The sequence below is a fragment of the Lynx canadensis genome, chromosome D2 (genome assembly GCF_007474595.2).
Source record: "Lynx canadensis isolate LIC74 chromosome D2, mLynCan4.pri.v2, whole genome shotgun sequence".
Taxonomy (NCBI): Eukaryota; Metazoa; Chordata; class Mammalia; order Carnivora; family Felidae; genus Lynx; species Lynx canadensis.
In genome coordinates this window covers 74,731,719-74,752,631 of record NC_044313.2, presented here as the reverse complement: position 1 = coordinate 74,752,631, position 20,913 = coordinate 74,731,719, and the positions used below count along the sequence as shown (strand labels likewise).

Here is a 20,913-nt window from a genome sequence, read left to right as displayed (position 1 = left end):
CACAACATGGTAACCTAAGTGACTTAAATTCTACATCAGCACTAGGTCTCCTGGCTCCTTCTGACTAGGGATTTTCACTTTTTTTTTTTTTTTTAATGCTTATTTATTTTTGAGAGAAGAGAGAGAGCAAGCGAGCAGGGGAGGGGCAGAGAGAGAGAGGGAGACACAGAATCTGAGGCAGGCTCCCGGCACCGAGCTGTCGGCACAGAGCCCGATGCGGAGCTTGAACTCACGGACCCTGAGATCGTGACCTGAGCTGAAGTTGACACTTAACCAGCTAAGCTCCTCAGGCGCCCCACGGATTTTAATAGCTACGCTATGCTAGAGATCTCTAGCTTGGAAAATTCTGGGAGGTTATAATGACCTTTACTACACTGAGCCCTGGACTTCCCGCTTTAGGAAAGTAAGGAATTTGGAAAAAAGGGCGTCACTTTGGTGATCGTTGGGAACGATCTGGTGGCAAATACAAATGACAACAAGGACCATGAAGATTATGCTCATGCTCTTTGACCTGTTAACATAACTTCTGGGAATAAGAGATAATCTAGACTATGTATGACAATTTTTAATTACAGTCTTATCCTTATTATCTACTGTTTAAACAAATGTCAAAGAGAAGGGGCTCGTGAAACAAATTGTTGTACAACTTGACGGAATATTAGTTAAGTAACTATGAACACTGTGTAGCAACCCAGAGAATGCTTGTGCTATAATGTTAAGTGAAAAATGCAAGATGTAAGATGTGTGTGTACTCTATGTTAGAACTATGTGAAAACTCTATGTTACTATTACTCTGGAAGGAAATGTACAAGAATAGTAACAGTCATTATCTTAATTCAGTAGGATTACGCTTCTGTTTTCCAAACTTTCTCCAGCGGTGTGTTGTTTCTGTGATAACCAGCACAGCGTATCACATGAACACGCAGGTCCCCACTTGACTTTGAAGGTCACCTGGACCCCTCCTGCTGCTTCTAATGCCCCCCTTCACCCCGGCCCCCCCTTAGATATGGCTGCCCCCCTTCACCCTAGCCCCTCCTTAGATATGGCTGCTTCTGGAACTGATCCCAATGCTCCTTTGTCCCTTTGGACACTGTACATGGCACGGAAGGCTGCATCCTCCCGGAAGGTTCCTTCTGACAGCGCAGGCCCAACACCCCCATGTCCCTGCTGCATCCTTTCCCCTGGCGTCTGACACGCTGAGATCTCCGCCTGTCTCACTGCTGAGTCCTTCAGAGCTACAAGAAGGTGCTCTGGTACTGTTCTTAGCACTAAGCTCTCCCCGTCCACACTCCCTCCCTTCGGTCCCCTCCCCCACTCCCAACACCCCCCACCAGGCGCTCCTGCTGTAATGGAAGGCCCCTCCTTTTTGGATCTGCCGGACCCAGCACAGCCCTTAGCACACAGCAAATGCTTAAGCACTGTTTGCTGAGTGAGTGAATGCATGAGTGCATAACTGCTCTTTTGCACCCCAGAACTGACCACTGGAATGACCTCTTGATGTCTAGATGAATCTCCAACTCAGGGCAGACGATACAGTAACTTCCCCCCAACCCCATGCACCAAAAGGACTCTGCCTCCCCTATTTACACTGGCAGTTTCCTGGTGTCCTTGCAGGCTTTTTCATTGTATCCAACCAGTTACCACGTCCCAGCCTCTACTGGAAACTCTCCATGCTACAATTCCTGTCTTATTTCCTTTTTAAAAAATTTTTGTTTAATGTTTATTTTTGAGAGAGAGAGAGAGAGAGAAAGAGAGAGACAGAGCGCAAGCAGGGGAGGGGCAGAGAGAAAGGGAGACAGAATCTGAAGCAGGCTCCAGGCTCCGAGCTGTCAAAACAGAGTCCGACGTGGGGCTCAAACTCACGAATTGTGAGATCATGACCTGAGCCAAAGTGGGTCGCTTAACCAACTGAGCCACCCAGGCGCCCCTTATTTCCCATGACTTCCTTAAATATAACCTGTGCTCTAGACAAGCTGGACTGCTCTGTTCCCTGAACTTCATCCGTCCTATAAAACCTACCTCAGATTAATTAAAAGAAAGACTAATATCAATTTGGTTTGAAAATTTGGAAATTGTATACCATTACAGATTTTGTATAAACTACTCACCATTTAGGGTTTTCACAAATTCTCATGACAATGAGGAAAAATTTGATGCAGACCTTTGCATATATGCTTTTGGCCACATCTTTATTCACCTTCCCAGTAATGGCATTATTAGGCTCAAAAGTATGAGCATTCCACAGCTGACAAAATGCATGAGCCCAAAACTGCTTTCCAGAAATAACAGTGGTTACCAACTTATACTCCAATCAGGGAACAGCGATGGGGTTCATCTCACTTGATCTTTGTCAGCACCAAGTAAAAAAAAAAATGTTTGTCAATTTTTTTTTTTCTTTTAATGTTTATTTTTCAGAGAGAGACACAGAGTACAGGTGGGGGAGGGGCAGAGAGAGAGGGAGACATAGAATCTGAAACAGACTCCAGGCTCTGAGCTGTCAGCACAGAGCCCGATGTGGGGCTCGAACCCACGAACCGTGAGATCATGACCTGAGCTGAAGTCGGATGAGTAACCATGTTTGTCAATTTCATAGGTGGAAAAATTACAGCTCATATTTTGCTACCTTCAAGTCTTTCGTGGTGTTTTCTCTCTGATCAATTTTCTCTCTTCTCTCCCTCTGTTTAACTTCTCTCTCTCTGCTCAACCTCAGCCACCTTACAGACCCCACGTGATTCACCCATTGCATGAAATCTCCCCAGCCAACGCCCAGAACACTGCCTCACAGAATCCCATCACTTTGTCTGTATCTCCTGACTCAGCCTTGCAGTGAGATGTTCTGTATGGTTTTCTGGCTCCTCATTCATTACACCTTAAACGGCCCAAGACCAGATCCAGATCTTTCTGCAATGTGTTCCACATCTTAGAGTTTAAAAATGTTGCATTACATTTCCATGTATGGAACTATTCTTCAGCCGCATTAATAATGATGTATTAAGAAGTAAAGCTTTAGCACGATGGGACAGAAGTTTATTTAAAAAATGAACCTGGTAATGGTAAAGGTGATTTCTCACTAAAAGAGGTATGAGGGAAATTTTGCAATTTGCTTTGCTTTTATTTAAAGATAGGGTCATGGGGCGCCTGGGTGGCTCAGTTGGTTGGGTGTCTGACTTTGGCTCAGGTCATGATCTCATGGTGAGTTTGATCCCCGCGTGGGGCTCTGTGCTCAGAGCCTGGAGCTTGCTTCGGATTCTGTTTCCCTCTCTCTCTCTGCCCCTCCCCCAATCATGAGCGTGCCCTCTCTCTCTCTCTCTCTCTCTCTCTCTCTCTCTCTCTCCCCCTCTCAAAATAAGTATACATTAAAAAAAAAAAACAAAATAAAACTTAAAAAAATAAAGGTACAGTCAAATGCACAATATTCTGTCAAATGGCAAGGAAAGCAGGTTACTAAAGAGTATGCCTAGGGGCACCTGGGTGGCTCAGTCAGTTAAGCATCTGACTTCAGCTCAGGTCATGATCTCAGGGTCCGTGAGTTCGAGCCCCGCGTTGGGCTCCGTGTTGACAGCTTGGAGCCTGGAGCCTGCTTCGGATTCTCTGTCTCCCTCTCTCTCTCTCTGCCCCTCTACCACTTGTGCTTTGCCTGTCTCTCTCAAAAATAAATAAACATTAAAAAAAAAAAGAGTATGCCTAATTCCATTTTTGTAAAAAACAAATGGTATAGTCATTCATATCCACGTAAAGCATATATTATATACATATTCACAGGCACAGAAAAAGTCTGGAAGTATGTATAACACACACGTTAACAATGGATATTTCCTAATTTTTTATATGATTGTGTTTCTTTGGATACTTTAAAAAATATAGTTGTTAAATGTTTATTTATTTTGAGACAGAGTGAGAGCAAGCAGGGGAGGAGCACAGAGAGAGAGAGAGAGAGAGAGAGAGAGAGAGAGAGAGAGAGAGAGAAATCCGAAGCAGGCCTCAGGCTCAGCATGGAGCCTGATGTGGGGCTCGATCTCACGAACCTTGAGATGATGACCAGAGCTGAAATCAAGAGTCGGATGCTCAACGACTGAGTCACCCAGGTGCTCCAACTTTAAAAATATGTTTAAATGTCACAGAAAAATAAAGGAGGATCTGTATCTCAAAGTCCAGAATTAAATGTATTGATGTTTGAAGGTGCTCCCCAGCATCTCCTGTGTCAGATTCAGGGTTGGCAAGTTTTCTCCATTAGGAGGAAGAGAATGATAATCACTTCTCAGCCTTTTGGCTAAGGTCAAGTGAAGAAGAATAAAAATAATATAATAATAAATAATATAAAAAAGAAGAAAGACATCAGTAAGGTTCCTGGGAAGCTCCTTTAAGCCTTCTAGTGTAAGAGAAGCTTTTATTCTTTGAACAATTACGCTGACCATTTATCAGTCTGTTTTACAACACATGACGTGCCAAAACCCTATCGATGTTTTCCTTTTGTATCTCTCATGACACAAATCACAAACCACTCCGTGAACTGAAATCTACCCGAACTGGCAACGGTAGCGAATGTGAAGCTGCCGTTTGGAATCATAAACTATAATTAGCTCTCTGGCAGACCGAAGTGGAGGAACATGTTTTGTTTTGTATCGAACACATTTTGTCCTGCCCTGCTTTAAACACCTATCATGTAATAGTGCACATAAAACGCTAGACTGGGTGATGCCTTGGGGGAGAAACAATTGTGGGGGGAGAGAGTCATAGCACCGAAGAAGCTTTCATCAGAAATGGGGAAAAATGGGAATATTATTTGATGCCTCTCAAAAAACAAGCACAGGGTTGCTGTGTAGGTGAAGTTCAGAAATTGTCTGCCAGATGAATGAATGAATGAGAACTATACTTTCTCCCCAGGAGACAAGGCAGATTTGTTCTTATTATCTGATGCATCTTATGACCTGAAGAACTAATAATAAAGGAAAAGGAATGTTGCTTGTGTTTCTTGAGCAATAAACAGATATTGGTGGAAAACAGTACAGAATTGGTCTTAAGATACAAGGGGATTCTAGATTTGGGGGCAGATAGGAGAGGGCTATTTCAAAAAAGAAGTTACTTATGTATAAAAATTCACTCAGATTCTCTACTAATGAGGGTCCTCACTTGTCATATTTGGACACCTGACTTGTGTATTTTCTGCTGATGCAAAGCAAGAATGGAACGCACCATTAATTTATGATGACTTCTTATTTTAGAGACCAAAACCCTGGAAAGACTTGCTCTCTGTGAGTCTAGTCTGAGTACTGGCTTAAACTCGGGGAGACTTTGTCAGAGGAAGAAACGCCAGATTTCTCAATGTCTTTTCTTCTTTCTTTTTTTTTTCTTAAAGTTTATTTATTTTGAGAGAGAACAAGCAGGGGAGGGGCAGAGAGAGAGGGAGAGACAGAATCCCAAGCAGGCTCCACGCCATCAGTCAGGAGCCCAACACAGGTCTCGAACTCCTGAACCATGAGATTATGACCTGAGCCGAGATCAAGAATTGGACACTGTGACCAGCTGAGCCACCCAGGCTCCCCTCTCAGTGTCTTTTCATCGGGACAATGGTCATTCACGGAATGGCTAACATACGACCAGCCCTGCAAGGAGCAGCATCTTCAAATCTCAGCCCTCCAGCCTCCTAGAGCTTGACCTCTCCACGCATTTAACATCTACGGACTTCAGGTTCCTCATCTATAAAATTAAAATGATCATTTCTGTATCTCATGAGTTGAATGAGATAAATGATGTAACGGCGTTTCTGTCAGGTCTTATGTAAATGTTATTGAAAGATGTTAGATTTAACATTTTTTTAAGGATATGTAAAGAAAAAGAGTCCCCATGCAGTGTGGCCTCTGCTGCTATCTCCCAGCTCACTTCCTTCTCTATGGCTTCTCCCTGCCCGCACTTGTCCCTAGAACATGAAGCTCAGCCCTGCCCCAGGACCTTTGCACCTGCTAGCTCTTCTCCCTGGAGTCGTCCTTCCTCAGATCTTCACACGGCTGGCTCCTCTGCATTGTTCAGGTCTCTGTGCATCTTCTTAGCTAAAGCAGCACCCTCCCCTACCAGGCAAAATTCTGTTCCCCTCGTTATTTTCCTCACGGTACACCTACCACCATATGTAATGACTGTCACTCCCAGTGCCTGTCACTCCCAGCTAGTATTAAACTCCAAGAGGAAAGAGACTTTGGTGTCTGATGTCACCACTTCGCTCCAGGCACACAGGAGGCATTCAGTAATATTTGTTGAGTAAATCAAATGAGTGAAGAGTGTGTCTTAGAGAAACAAATTGGAAAGCTCTGGGCAGCCTAAGAAGAGCTATCTAGAAAATTTCAGATGAACTGAAGCTTTTTTTTGTTGTTTAGTGCTGAGCATATACAAGGCAGAAGACGCCTGGTTGCTATGGAGAAAGAGTACACACTGTGTACGACCAATCAACAAGAGCTTTAGAGACACCCCAGCTGACAGTCAATGCCCATTAGCACGGTGCAGGTGTGCAACTTGGACTGGTAATGAGCTTGCTAAGGCCACAGCCTCACTCTCTAACCAGGGACAGTGGGATCTACTTCCCAAGGTTATCGAGGGGATTAAATGAGATCATCCACTGAAACTTCATTCTGTGCACAGGTGAGCAACAAAGGATTAGTAGCTGGGGGTGAGGAAGCATAACCAAGAGTCTTTTTAAAAGCACTCGTTCTGGACCTTTGGCCGCAAGAAGGAACTCCTCCTGACCCACCCCCCCACCCTCCCAGCCAAGGAGATTTACAAAATCCTGACTCTGACCAGGGATCGTCTACCGAGATCCTTAGTTAATTGGTGTGGGGTGCAGGCAGACATGGGATATTTAAAAGCTCTCCTGGGAATTCTAATATGCAGCCAGGGTTGAAAACCATTGCCTTAAAGACATCTGCAGGGTAAGTTCTTGGCCAGAAGGGCCTGCCAAATGACATTTTCGAATCAGAGCTGCTACTTTTCTTCGAGAGATAGCATGTCGGTTTGGTCGTTAAGTCTTTGAACAGATAACACTTCTCCACCCTCAAGAGTAGATGAATGGGTTTTCCTGTGGGGTGTTTTTGGTCTTCTCTCCCTGTGCTCTATCGTCTCTCTCACACGCATTTTCATACACTTTAAGGAAGAGTCCAGGATTCAAGAACGTTCACTGACGAGGTAGGTCTATGTCACTTAAAACAATGGTAAGAAACAGGTCATGTCCGACGGTGCAGGGTAACTCCAGCTTGGGGCTGGCAAGGTTTAAAATAATGGCCAATTAACAGTTAATTGTGAATTGGAACAGGACTCCAGGATCCAAAAAGGTCATGATTAGTTGGGTCTAGAAAATGGCGCCAGCCAGGATTTTGGCAGTGGATCACACACTGACTTAACGTGTCTCCCTGCAGGGGTGAGTGCCGTTTTATCTTGTACACTCTGGCTGTTCGAGAACTATTACCACACGGGTGTTTCCCTCCAGTGTGCTCAGGACCACTGCTCGCTCTTAGGTCATTTATAGTAACGTTCCCCGGGGTGACTAGGTCTTGAGTTAATTCAGACAATTAAACGGGAAGCATTTTTTATACTGGCAACTTTGCAAATAGCAAAATATTGTGATCCTGAAATAAAACAACTCTATCCCAGGGGTCTATAAACTATTCGATTTGGAGCCTGAAAATACCAACTAGGGTCAAAGCAGAGTCGAGTACTTCTGCAGTTGTGTGTGTTAAGGGTATAAATTCATGCTTTTTTCCTATGTGTGGTTTCCAATGTGGGTGGAAAGAAATATATTTAAAATGTCAGTTTATGGCTTTGATAAATCATTGGGATGCACACACACACACACACACACACACACCACATTATTCATCAGAGGTGGTTTATATGCTCTGAGCTGGAAAATGATGAACTATTTTTATCTCCCAAGAAACTACCCCAAGGGCTTTTGGTGGGCGTTTGATCTCTTAACCGAAGGGAAAAACAATATAATTTCATTCTCTCTCTCTCTAAAACACCCCTTTAAGGAGACATCATGTCGGCGGCAGCACTGGGGAGTCTAACTGACAAATTGGAAGGATCTAGGCTGGCAAATCACGCCGTGCTCCAATTGTGTTATCACACAAACTCAGAAGGTAGAGGGCACTTTCAAAAGGAAACGAACCTACGTTAAGGACGGACCTGGGTAAAAATTCAGCACAGAATTCCATGTGAATCTGGACTCAGAAGTTTTGTCGTGCCAACACATTAACAAAGTGCCATTTAATGGGCCTAACTAGAAAAATAAAATAAATAAAAGTCCTATTTTACATTCGTCTCTCTAGGGACATTCGGTCCCGATCAGGCAAGTGCTGAATTATGCAAGGTGGTCAGAAAGTCATCCTCGGGAAACTGGCCAGGCGTCGAGAACAGGTACAGAAAGCGCCATGGTCCACGTGACCATGCGACAGCTACCGCTTTCTCAGAAAGGGAGGGCGAGGAGGGGTTCTGTGTGTTTTCAACCGGAGGGATACTCTCTTGATAACTGACTCGTGTTCCTTTCATGCCCCAATGTTTTCATTTCGAAAGTCCGTATGAGAACATCGAACACCTTTAAGGTTTCCTTCAGCAGGGTACACAGGCCGTCACTTGTGTTGCCGTTTCAACCCAGGCATCGCAAGGAGTATCCTTGGTCTTGGGCTCTGCCTCCTGTGGGTGTTTGCTTCCGTGTTCAACGGTTCCACAGAGGGGGCTTTGCTTTTCTAGGGGTGGCTGATTCTGCTTTGTGTTCTTTTTCTTTCCTTGATTACAAACTGTCAGCTGTCCTTTCCCACGTCTGTCTAACCCCTCCTTCTAGGACAGGGTCTTTGGCGGAGACGGACTTTGGTGGAGGGGGGTGGATGCTGGCTTTGTTCCAGATTAAGACTCTACCTGAGATACCGCTGACCCCGCGGTAGGACACTCAGCATTCAGTGTGTGCACTACTCAGGCGAGGCATCTGACCAGTAGAGGGGCAGCCCCATGTGGTGGCTGGAAATGAGCTCCCGGCAGGCCGGGGGCTTGAATCCCACTTACGACTTGTGAGACCAAGCACAAGCCACGTGACCCAGCATCGCTTCTGTCACATCCACCCGGTAAGGAAAGTAAACTCAGAGCTGTCATGTGCACTTTTTTCTAAGCACATTTTCCCAATAAGCACATTTTTAAAGTGCTTCGAACTGGGGCTGGTACACAGTAAGTAGGGAATTAGTGCATGTGACTAAAACAATAAGATAAATCTTACTTAGCTTGCTACTCTCCTTCAATGACTGAAATACAGCAAAACCTTGGTTTGAGAGCATAGTTCATTCCAGAAACATGCTGATAGTCTGAAGCACTTGTATATCAAAGCAAATTTCCCCATGAGAAATAATGGAAACTCTCAGGCACCTGGGTGGCTCAGTCGGTTGAGCATCCAACTTCAGCTCAGGTCATGATCTTGTGGTTCATGATTTTGAGCTCTGTGCTGGGAGCTCAGAGCCTGGAGCTTGCTTGGAATTCTGTGTCTCCCTCTTTCTCTGCCTCTTCCCCACTCATGCTCTGTCTGTCTCTCTCAAAAATAAATAAAAACATCAAAAAATGTTTTTAAAAAAGAATGGAAACTCAGATGATTCGTTCCATAATCCAAAAATATTCATACAAAAATGATTACAATACTGTAATATAATGCAAAATAATAAAGAAAATACAAACCAGAAAGAAAAATAAACAAATTAACCTGCACTTACCTTTGAAAGCCTTCGTGTCTGGTGTGTGGGAGGCAAGAGAGAGGAGGGTTATTGTGTAAGACCACTTTCACTATCACTAACAGAATCACTGCTACAGAACAGTATTAATAGACTCTTGCCATAGACTGTATTTCATGTAACTGGCAATAAGGCAGCAGAGGAAAGGGTCTCTATCTGCAGGCAGCCTGACCTAGAAGGAAGCAAAGCATTCCTAAGCTCACTCTTGTCTGGAAAAACAAAGGACTGTCCATAGGTGCTTTGAAGTGACCAAAAACACAGTAGTGCCCGTTGTGGGCACCTTCCAACATTCTGAAAGATCACTGATTTCTGCCAAACACCGTGGCCTGAGACCGAGCATCCAAGCATGGGAGATGACCATCCACAATCCCACAGACAGAGAGGAAGAGAGAGAGAGAAGAACCATTGGCTCGGTTGCGATCATGTGACCCTCAGCGTCATGTACTACTTACTTGTACTACAAGTCATCGCTCGTTTATCAATTTAAAATTTATTAGAAACGTTTGCTCGTCTTGTGGAACACTCACAGAACAAATTACTCGCAATCCGAGGTTTTACTGTATCCAGATGTTTTCACCAGTTTATCCAAGAGCAAAGCCATTAAGTTACTGTCTCTCATCTACTTGTTTATGAAGACAAAAACAAAAATCGAGCCAAACACCTGATTGTTCTTGTGTGCAAAGCACCGTGCTAGGTGCTAAAGATGTTGATTTCAATGGCAATCTGCTCGTACTAACACTACCTGCTATGACTATCACTGTGAAAAGTTTACCTCTTTGAAGCTCTTCCATTTCATTTTGACACACGTAAAAATTTTTAAGAGACAACTGAAAATTGATTAATCCATTAGTTAATAACAACCTTAATGCATAAAGGTTTCTAGATATTCCTGAACAGCTCTATCCATTCTCATTTTAGCTCACATTCCACATTAGTGTATAGGGTGTTAGTCTTTCAAAAGTGTATAGATCTTTTATAATTAGAAAAGAAATATGTGCTATTGCAGAAAAGCTGAAAATTTAGATGAGCATGGGGAAAAAGAAATCATGCTCTTTAACACCCAGATCGATAACAGTTGGCCTTTTATGGATTTCTTTGGTTATTTTACCACACATTCTATGCATTTGCCTACATCTGATCATCTTTATATATACATTTGCGTATATATAATGGTTATGTATATATATAGGTTATGTACATATACAGGTTAAAGTTTTGGGGGAGAGTTTTTTCGAACTCATGTTAGAAATTTAAAAAATCTGGCCTTTTGTAGCAATGTGGATGGAACTGGAGAGTGTTATGCTAAGTGAAATAAGTCATACAGAGAAGGACAGATTCCATATGTTTTCACTCCTATGTGGATCCTGAGAAACTTAACAGAAGACCATGGAGAGGGGAAGAAAAAAAAATGGTTAGAGAGGGAGGGAGCCAAAACATAAGAGACTCTTAAAAAAACTGAGAACAAACTGAGGGTTTATGGGGGGTGGGAGGGAGGAGTGGGTGGGTGATGGGTATTGAGGAGGGCACCTGTTGGGATGAGCACTGGGTGTTGTATGGAAACCAAGTTAACAATAAATTTCATATTTAAAAAAAAAGGTACATGGTAAAAAAAAAAAAAGAAATTTTAAAAATATAGGATAGTGGAGGGGCATCTGGGTGGCTCAGTCGGTTAAGCGTCTGACATTTGATCTCAGCTCAGGTCTTGATCTCAGGGTTGTGAGTTCAAGCCCTGCACTGGACCCCTCACTGGGCATGAAACCTACTTAAAAAAAAAAAAAAAAAAAAAAAAAAGTGGCTGCTTGTATACAAAGATGCCTTCTCCTCCTCACACCACCCAGCTAGGTGCTTCTAATTTGAGCTTGTCTGCTATAGCATTTGTGGAAGAGGGATAATCCTTGGCCAGTGGTCCTAGCCTCTGGTAGGGGAGGGGTGTGGCCCAAGGAAGACAAGTTCCAATGGGGTGTCCGGATGGGACCCTGACATTGGGCCTGTCCCATGAGACTGGTGGGAAGTCTCTAATGCAAGTTCATCTGGCTCAGTTTCTCTTTTGATTGCTCTAATCTCAGCAGGGGGATGACTGAATTGAAACCAGGATCCCCACTTCTGTCTCCCAGAACTATACTTTTGCCACATGGCCTCTTTAGGGAACCTGGCACACAGTAGGTCCTTAATAAATATAGATCTGCTGAAGGGGAAAAAAAAATCACCTACCGTCTCACCATCAGAGATCACTGTGGCTAAGGTGATTATACAACACATGTTCTGGTTTTCAGCATGGTTACACTGGCAGAGGCTAGGTAGGATTGGTGAGATTATCCTGAGGGCTTCAGGGTCCGCCACCCTCCCATTAGAAGAGAAAGAAACAAAACTCTGATGACTCAGGTCATTTGATATGTGTTTTAAAAGATAATAGAAAATATGAGTGAGGTTTCTATATCTTTTCATTATTCTTTTGGTAGCGTATTTTAATGCTCACTCCAGATTTTCCCCAAGATTGATTAATAAGAAATCTAAACACTGCCAGAGTTTCCATCTTACAATAAAAAGTGGGAAAGGACGCAATCCTTCATGTTTCTTTGGTTAAACACACCGGTAGCAGAAAGAGGGTAGGGGATAGCACATGGCCAGGTGTCAGGAGGGTCCCCTTGGCTAACCGAGTGCCTGAGGTACTGAGAGAGGATGCTGGCCCTTCCTGTGCTGACCTGGTTTACCTAAGCCCCATTGCTTTCTTCTACCTGGCACAGTTTTCCGGCAATGGCAAGCCTCCCAGGACTCCTGAGGGAGAAGGGTCTGCTTGCTCTGTTCTGTTGCCCCATCCTAAACTTGTCCAACTGGGAACCCAGCTGTGCCCCACCCCTGCGCACAGTAGGGTTAGCTCGGAGAAAAGACTCTTTGAAGGCTTTTGTGAAATCTGGTTAACATTTCCTTGCAGTTCACCATGACCGGTGGTTGGAAAGTTTCTCTAGGCTGTAATACAGATTTTCAAAGTTAATGATAAACATATTCCTAAATTATCTTTAATTCAGCCATGCCAGTTCTCAGTGAAGCCCAGACATCCGTGGAGTCAATTGTTTACCTGAAAGGGGTTCTCCAGTACTGTCTGGAAAGCCGTTTTCTTCTCCCTAAAAACCAGAAAGCAACCTTCATTAGAATCATCCCTATTTGTGGAGACATTATCAATTTTCCAATTTAGTTACATTTCCACCAAAGCCTGGCAGGCGGTGGGGGCAGGGGTGGTGGTGATGGAGCTTAAGAACAGTATCGCTTACCTCCCTCTATGAGTTCCTGGAGGGCAGGGGCTCTTGTCTATTTGCGCCCCCCACTCCCGCCCCCCACCCCCACCCCATGCCCAGAACAGTGCCTGACACACGATAGACACTCAACAAATGTAAGTTACATGAGTGACTCTATTTTTTAAAAAGGTATCAATGCATGAAACAATGTGCTACTGTTTTTATTCCCTACCCACTTTTTGTTGGGCTTGTTGTCAGTCTAGGTTACAATTTGTTCCCATATCTATTATACTTTTTTAATGTTTATTTATTTTTGAGAGAGAGAGAGAGAGAGAGAGAGAGCGTGAGCAGGGGAGGAGCAGAGACAGACAGACACAGAATCAGAAGCAGGCTCCAGGTTCTGAGCTGTCAGCACAGAGCCCAATGCGGGGCTTGAACTTGCAGACTGTGAGATCATGACCTGAGCCGAAGTTGGACGCTTAACCGACTGAGCCACCCAGGCACCTATTATTTATTTATTTTTAAATATATTTCAAAACAGCAAAGAGAAACTGTTAGAAAGCAGTGTGCAAATCTCCTGAGGATCGTGTTTCTGCCCTTCTGAGGGGGGTTCTGTTTTTACAAGCAAGGTTGTGCCATACAACACGCTACATGAAGGGATTTACCGTGACCTTGTTGGAAGGGGGTGTGTGTGTGTTTTCAATGAAGTCCACAGAGGACACCATAGTCAGTACATGTTTGTTTATGTTAACTCCATCTTCATACAATGAAAACCTGTCCCAGCGGCTAGGATTACCCCCTCCATCGCGGTCCAGAAGAAGCCACGGTGTTGGGTCAAAAACCCTGGGTTTTATTTACTCCAGCTGCATCCATAATTTATCAATGCAGGTCTCTGCATCCTCATTTGTAGATTAAGGGGGAGGATAGATAAGCTTATCTCTAAGATGCTCTACATTCTCGGTTTTGTCCTTAAAGATGTGCTAATTCCCTGGTGTCTTTTTCCTCTTAATCTTCTAAGAAGCCTTCCCCCCTCACTCCAAGCTCATAAATCTCCATGTCTCAGCAATGTAGATACAGCTGTCTAATTACGGGCCTCATTGTTTTTCCACACCAGAAGCATTCCTATGTTTTACCAGCTAGATTTTTCCCCTCAACGAATCTAAGTATTTCTTCTTCTATGTTTTTTAATGTTTATTTATTTTTGAGAAACAGAGAAAGAGTACAATTGGGGTAGAGGGGCAGACAGAGAGGGAGACACAGAATCAGAAGCAGGCTCCAGGCTCTGAGCCATCAGCACAGAGCCCGACGCGGGGCTCAAACCCATGAGCTGTGAGATCACAACCTGAGCCAAAGTCGGACGCCCAACCGACTGAGCCACCCAGGCGCCCCAGGTCTAAGTATTTCTTGCTTCTGTCTGAGTCTTGGTCCTTGCCAACGTCCTAAATGGAATAAAAAGCACACTGCTCGCTCTATACATATGGTTTGTAAGAGTTACAGGGAGTTTTTGAAAGAACAAAACTCTGTCTCTATGCAACTTTTTTACTTTTGGGAGGCTAAAGCTCCCCAACAGCAGGCAGGGCCACCGTTCGGTGGTTCGTGCAGGGACCTGCCTTCCCACATCTGCGCGGCCGCAGCAGGACCGGGCAGGCATGTTCTTTTATCAAGAGCCACGGTTCTGCTCACCGAACTGGAAACATGCACAGGAGGAAACAGAAATGGGGCCTTCAGCCGGAGTTAAGAGGCACCAATGTTCAAACCTGTCAGCCTCCGTGGTACAGCTGAGGTCCCTGCTAAAACGTGAACTCTCTTTTAATGGGAGACTCTGTGATGGAGCATACATGACTCGGTTTCTTATCACCTGGAGAGCATTCTTACCGAACACGATGTCTGGCCAGAATTATCCCCATGACAGAGATAAGGGACATGACATGACTCAGAATTACTTGTGAAGGTTGATGGAGACAGAATAATACAAGAATATCAACGATCTCTGTTCTTGCTCTAATTATTATGTGATGCTACTTTTAGGCTAGTTTTCATTTTAAAACTTTTGTTTATTTATTTTTTTAAATATTTATTTTTGAAAGAGAGAGAGTGCGCGCGCAAGTGGGGGAGGGGCAGAGAGAGGGAGACACAGAATGTGAAGTAGGCTCCAGGCTCTGAGAGTTCAGCACAGAACCCGATGTGGGGCTTGAACTCATCAACCACGAGATCATGACCTGAGCCGAAACTGGACACCTAACCGACTAAACCACCCAGGCACCCCTTTAGTTTCTTTACTTTGAGAGAGGGGGTGGGAGGGGCAGAGGGAGAATCCTAAAAAGGCTCTATACCGTCAGCACGGAGCCCGACGCATGGCTCGATCTCATGAACCGTGAGACCATGACCTGAGCTGAAATCAAGAGCCCAACGCTCAACCCACTGAGCTACCCAGGCACCCCATGAGGTTAGTTTTCAAAGAGTGAAATCATAAAAGACTTATTTTTGCATTTTTTAATGGCCTTACTGAAACCACACGCATGCCTTTATTCAAACCTTCTTTACGGAGAATGTAATATGTACAAGTTTCCCGTGCTGGAACCTACATGCAAAGACAAAAAAAAAAAAATAATAATCTGAACCCCTGGCCTCAAGACCTGGCCCCAGATGTACTGGGACAGTAGAGACGTACACAAATAACCCAAATACAAGGCAGAAGGGGACAAGTTCCAATAGGGAGGTGTAGTTGAAGTCAGAGAGGAGACATTTCTTCCAACAGAAAAAACTAGAGGCAGTTTCTCTGAATCTCTGAACCAGAAATATTGAGATGAGCTTTTGCTGGGAATTTGGACAGTGGGCACTTGGAGGCAAGGGCATTTAGCCGGGGTCTTTCTTTTTTTTTTTTTTTTTTTTTAATTTTTTTTTTTTTTTTCCAACGTTTATTTATTTTTGGGACAGAGAGAGACAGAGCATGAACGGGGGAGGGGCAGAGAGAGAGGGAGACACAGAATCGGAAACAGGCTCCAGGCTCCGAGCCATCAGCCCAGAGCCCGACGCGGGGCTCGAACTCACGGACCGCGAGATCGTGACCTGGCTGAAGTCGGACGCTTAACCGACTGCGCCACCCAGGCGCCCCAAGCCGGGGTCTTTCTGATGCAAAGGCAATGAGAGGCAATGGGACAGGAGATGGTGCTCTGAGGCTGGACTGAGGCCTGAAAGCCCATCTAAAGAGCTAGGCTCCATCTCACAGATATTGGGGGGTGGCGGGGGGGGTCACTAAGGAGCTCTGGCCAGAAGCAGCTATGCTTGCCCAGGAGCACAGCAGGAAATTCCCCCTGGCCGTGCACAGCACAGGTACATGGCGCTTAGGGAGCATGTAAAAGCCAGGTGGTGGTGGGGTGTGGTGGGGGAAAGCAAGATGGCCTTGGAGGTGACGACTGATGAGACCCCAGACCATCCATCTGGGAGAGGAAGGGATAAAGCTACAGCCCCTGCAGAGATACAGTCACGAGGTGAAGGGAGGTGAAATCCAGGGCAAGTTTTGAAAAGTAAGACCACAAGATGTCCCTGTGTGTTGAAGACATGGCTCTGGTCCTTGAGGGACGCCAGGGCAGGAGAGGAAAACATAGACGTTGACGGGATTATGGAAGGAGAGAGAGACGCTGGAGAGCAAGACGTGTGGTCACAAACTTGAGGAGCACTTCAACACCCACATTTCGGTGGAAGGGGAGGGAACGAGGAAGGAAAGCAGAGAAGGGAGGTCAGAGAGGAGGGAGACAGCATCGAGACCGGGAAAGGCTGGAAGCTCTGGGGGCCGTTTGGAGACGAGATTCGGTGAGGGGATGAGCGGCCATATCCTAGAACGGTTCTAGCAGAGAGGTGGGCGTGCAAGCCGGCTTCTACCAGGGGGCGGCGAGGACACAGAGGTGTCTGTGGTGCTAGCCTCCCCAGCCTTTCTTTTTTTAATTTTTTTTTTTAACGTTTATTTATTTTTGAGACAGAGAGAGACAGAGCATGAACGGGGGAGGGTCAGAGAGAGAGGGAGACACAGAATCTGAAACAGGCTCCAGGCTCTGAGCTGTCAGCACAGAGCCTGACGCGGGGCTCGAACTCACGGACTGCGAGATCGTGACCTGAGCCGAAGTCGGCCGCTTAACCGACTGAGCCACCCAGGCGCCCCTCCCCAGCCTTTCTATCCGCCTCACTTTCTCTTATCTTTGAGGTCCCGGCTCAGAAGTCACTTCCTCCTGGAAAGCCTTCTGCAAACTCCCAGTCTGGGTTACGTGCCTGGGGTGTTCCCACACACCCGTACGTGCCGCCCCATTGGACGGCGACACTGGGTGTGGGAGTTTGAAGTCTGGAGACTCCAGACTACCAGGCAAGGGCCCTTGTCCATGCTGTCCTGTGATTAGCACGTTTGAGACAGATAATACATAGTATCTGTGCAAGGGACAGCGAGTGGGAGGGAGGAAGGAAAGAAGACACAACTATGGCGTGGAGTCTGTGTTCTCCAGACCAGGGGATGAACGTTCTCCATGATGCTGTCCCTACGTCATCGTCCGGCCCTCTGACTCTGCTCCTTGGCCTCATGTCCTTGGCCACCAATTCTGTGGCCTCCATCCCAGCTCTGTTGTTCTGGTCTCCCCTAGATTCCTGTCCACTCAGCCAGGGTCCGGCATCTTAGGGATGGGTTTAAAAACACCCTAGATTTGTCCATCAGCTGTGGGCCCCTGGCCAGTACTTAGCTCTGCCCTTCCTTCGCCCTGTCTTGTTCTAAATTGCTGAGTATGGCTGGGAAAAAGAAGGGACAAACTTCACACATTATATGATCACGTATCTGGTCTCAGCTGGGTCTCAGCTTCTCCTCGGTCATTCTTGGTCTCTCTTCCAACTGTCCCCTTAAGGCCCCACTGGGCCTTGTTCCAAACCTTTTCCAGTCTGCTGAAGGCCCCGTACCTATTTGTGCCTACTATCCCAGAAAGGGCTCGGCCGATGTATTTGCCCCCATTCTCCTTTTCTCCTATCTCCAAAGAGATGGGGTCTTTTCATCTTCAAGGCCTGACCTGTATCCTCGAATTATGGTCCTGTGCAGAGGTTTTTAAGAGTACTTACTGCAAAGGGTGGGACAGGTCTTGTCCACTTTTATATTGCCTAGCACTGACCTTAGTTACCGTGTTTCAAAAACGTTAGTTCAACTTAACTGAACCCAGAAGCGTCACAAGGTGGCCTCTCGCTACAACACGGGACTCGCCTCCAGGACCAGTTCAGCCTTGAGGAATGGTCTGAGGTAGGGAGGGGACAGAGGATCAGCTCACGGACAAGACACAGGATACAGAGGATGTGGCAAGTTCGGTGATGGTTCCGGAAGCAGCCTACGTGGAGGATTTCCAAAAGGGGACCGTGGGTTCCACGTGGATATCAGAGGGGTGTGTGATACCCGTAGGGAATGTGGGCAGATGACACCTGGGGACAGCCAGGGCCAGTACAGTCCTCAAGAGGTTGCTGATGGCAGGAATCTACTGTAAGCCCAGTTCTAGGAACTGGAGTCCAGGATGCCGGGACGCTGTGACTTGGGCACAGAGGTCCAGGCTGTGGCATCCCTGGGACCAAGGGCTGGGGCCTGAGGGAATGAATAATGTTCAGCCGCACAAGCTGTAGCTTGGGATCTCGCTGCTCCCATTAAAGCTGATCCAGGAACACAGAGGACAGAGTTGTGGGTCAGAGCGGCACCAGGCTTAGCTGTGAGCAACCCAGGAAGGCAGGGGAAATGAGGCAGGGCCTTAAAGGGGTCCCAACTCCATCTCTTCCCTTGCACGTCTGCCCCTTCCCCTCCAGGGATCCTATCATACACAATTCTCCCCTGTTCTAAGCCAACCTCTGAAAGCAGCCTCCTCATTCCACCCTCTTTATTCTTCCCTAATTCTTTCCAGATTTCTCAAGGACTTAATTCTGCAGAGTGCCTGCTATGCGCCACGTGCATGATGCTTTGGGTTAGCTCACTGACTCCTCCAAGCGCTTCTTAGGAGCTAAGAACTATGATTTACAAATGATAAAGAAGAGTTCTGTTCAAAGGCCTTGTTTTAATTCTGAATGAGATTTGAGCTCAAAGTACCGGTTTTGTGGGAAAGAATGGTTCCTGGGTACGGTTCGACCTGAATGCCAAAAGAGAAAAGTCTAGATAAGAAAAAAGATGGAAACAACCCGAATGACCATTGACAGATACATGGAGTAAAAAAATGTAGAATATTATTCAGCGTCAAAAAAGGAAGGAAATTCTGACCCACACGACAACACAGATGAACCTTGAGGACATTACGGTGAGCGAAATAAGCCAGACACAACGGGAAAGATGTTGTGTGAGTCTAGTTATATGAGGTACCTGGAGGAATCAAATTGAAAAGACAGAAAGTCGGGGCACCTGGGTGGCCTGGTCGGTTGAGCGTCCGACTTCGGCTCAGGTCATGATCTCACGGTCCGTGAGTTCGAGCCCCGCGTCGGGCTCTGTGCTGACAGCTCAGAGCCTGGAGCCCGTTTCAGATTCTGTGTCTCCCTCTCTCTCTGCCCCATCCCCACTTACGCTCTGTCTCTCTCTGCTCAAAAATAAATAAACGTTGAAAAGACAGAAAGTCAAATAGCGATTACCAGGAGGTGGGAGGGGGGTGAGGGTAGAATGGCAAATTAGTATTTAATGGGTATGGAGTTTCAGTTTGGGAAGATGAAAAGGTTCTGGAGATGGATGGGGGTGATGGCTGCCCAACATGAACGGACTTAAAGCCACGGAACCATATCCTTAAAAATGGTCAAGATGGTAAATATTATGTCATGTGTATTTTGCCACAATAAAAAAATTTGTTTACTCTTCTTAGGAGATTTGAAGGTACCACAAAGTTAAACACCAATGTTTTATATATTCAACTAGGCTAAAGAAAATCCCCATTTTGTTAAGCCTCCTCACTGTGAATATGGGGGGAATTAGCTTCTATTTGGGCAAAGGTGTTGACTGCTGAATTCTCTGAGCAGAGAGAAAGCTGGTGTGGTCATACTCATTTTGTACTCTGGTTATAGCTTAGAAGCTGGCAGCCCGGTTCCATCATGCTTAGGGAGCTGCAGGCACAAGGTGCTGAAGAGCTGCTTCTGGAGATTTACACCTGGCGATTTCACACAGGGCTCTGGGCAGCAGAAATCCAAAGGCCAGGAACACATGTGGGGAGAACCCCACACTGTGGGGAAAACGCCAGGTCTGGTCCATCCCCCGTGGGGATGGACGGATCGGCGGGAGATGCTGACGGATTGACGGGGAAGGTACTAACTGGTACCTAGGGGCTAGTTTTCTGTGAATCATGCTCTTCTGGACTGGCGAGTTCCATCTTTAATGCCTACGCTGAGCTAATTAATAAAGAGTTCGTTCCATCTTTATTATTTCGCAAACTAGGGAAAGGATAACCGGGTGGGAAAGCACTCAACAGGCTGGTTAACCTGATGATCACCTAAGTCTGGTTGGAGGTTTCCACAAAGAGCAAAACCAAGTTATCACCGCTCAACCTGGTATCGGTAACCCAAATTACAGGCAAAGAGCCCGAAAAGAGCCGTCTTCCACGCGAATTACTTAAGTAGCTTCTTTGGGGGGAAGCAACGAATACTAAAGCTTGAGCTCTCTGCTTTAAGAAAGTATTCCGGAAATGGCTTTGAAAATATGATTTTGAGGTTCCATCATGTAATGGTGAGCACTCTAGACTGTGAAAATATGGTTTTGAAAGCTCAGGTGTGCAACAGTAACAGGGCTTCGATAGCATGGATTTACACGGTTCTAGACTCTCTCCTGTCACACGGCTAGTGAAACTCAAGTAGCTTTCAGTGGTGTAAATTCCCAAGACAGAGCGAGTATCTCTATAACTCTTCTTGTTTTTTTTTAATTTTGTAAATGTTTATTTATTTATGAGAGAGAGAGA

General features: G+C 45.7%; 1 protein-coding gene across 8 annotated transcripts in view; it reads right to left on the bottom strand.

Moving 5' to 3' along the window:
- Nucleotides 1-20,913, bottom strand: part of EDARADD (EDAR associated death domain) — a 102,782-nt gene that overhangs the window by 11,418 nt on the left and 70,451 nt on the right. For 7 of the 8 annotated variants that reach the window (XM_030334936.2, XM_030334934.1, XM_030334932.1 and 4 more), the window contains one exon: nucleotides 12,829-12,874. In XM_030334936.2, the coding sequence (XP_030190796.1) occupies nucleotides 12,829-12,874 (46 nt within the window). Of the gene's footprint in view, nucleotides 1-9,396; nucleotides 9,438-12,828; nucleotides 12,875-20,913 lie in introns of those variants that run through there. The other variant, XM_030334938.1, reaches the window with a different exon arrangement.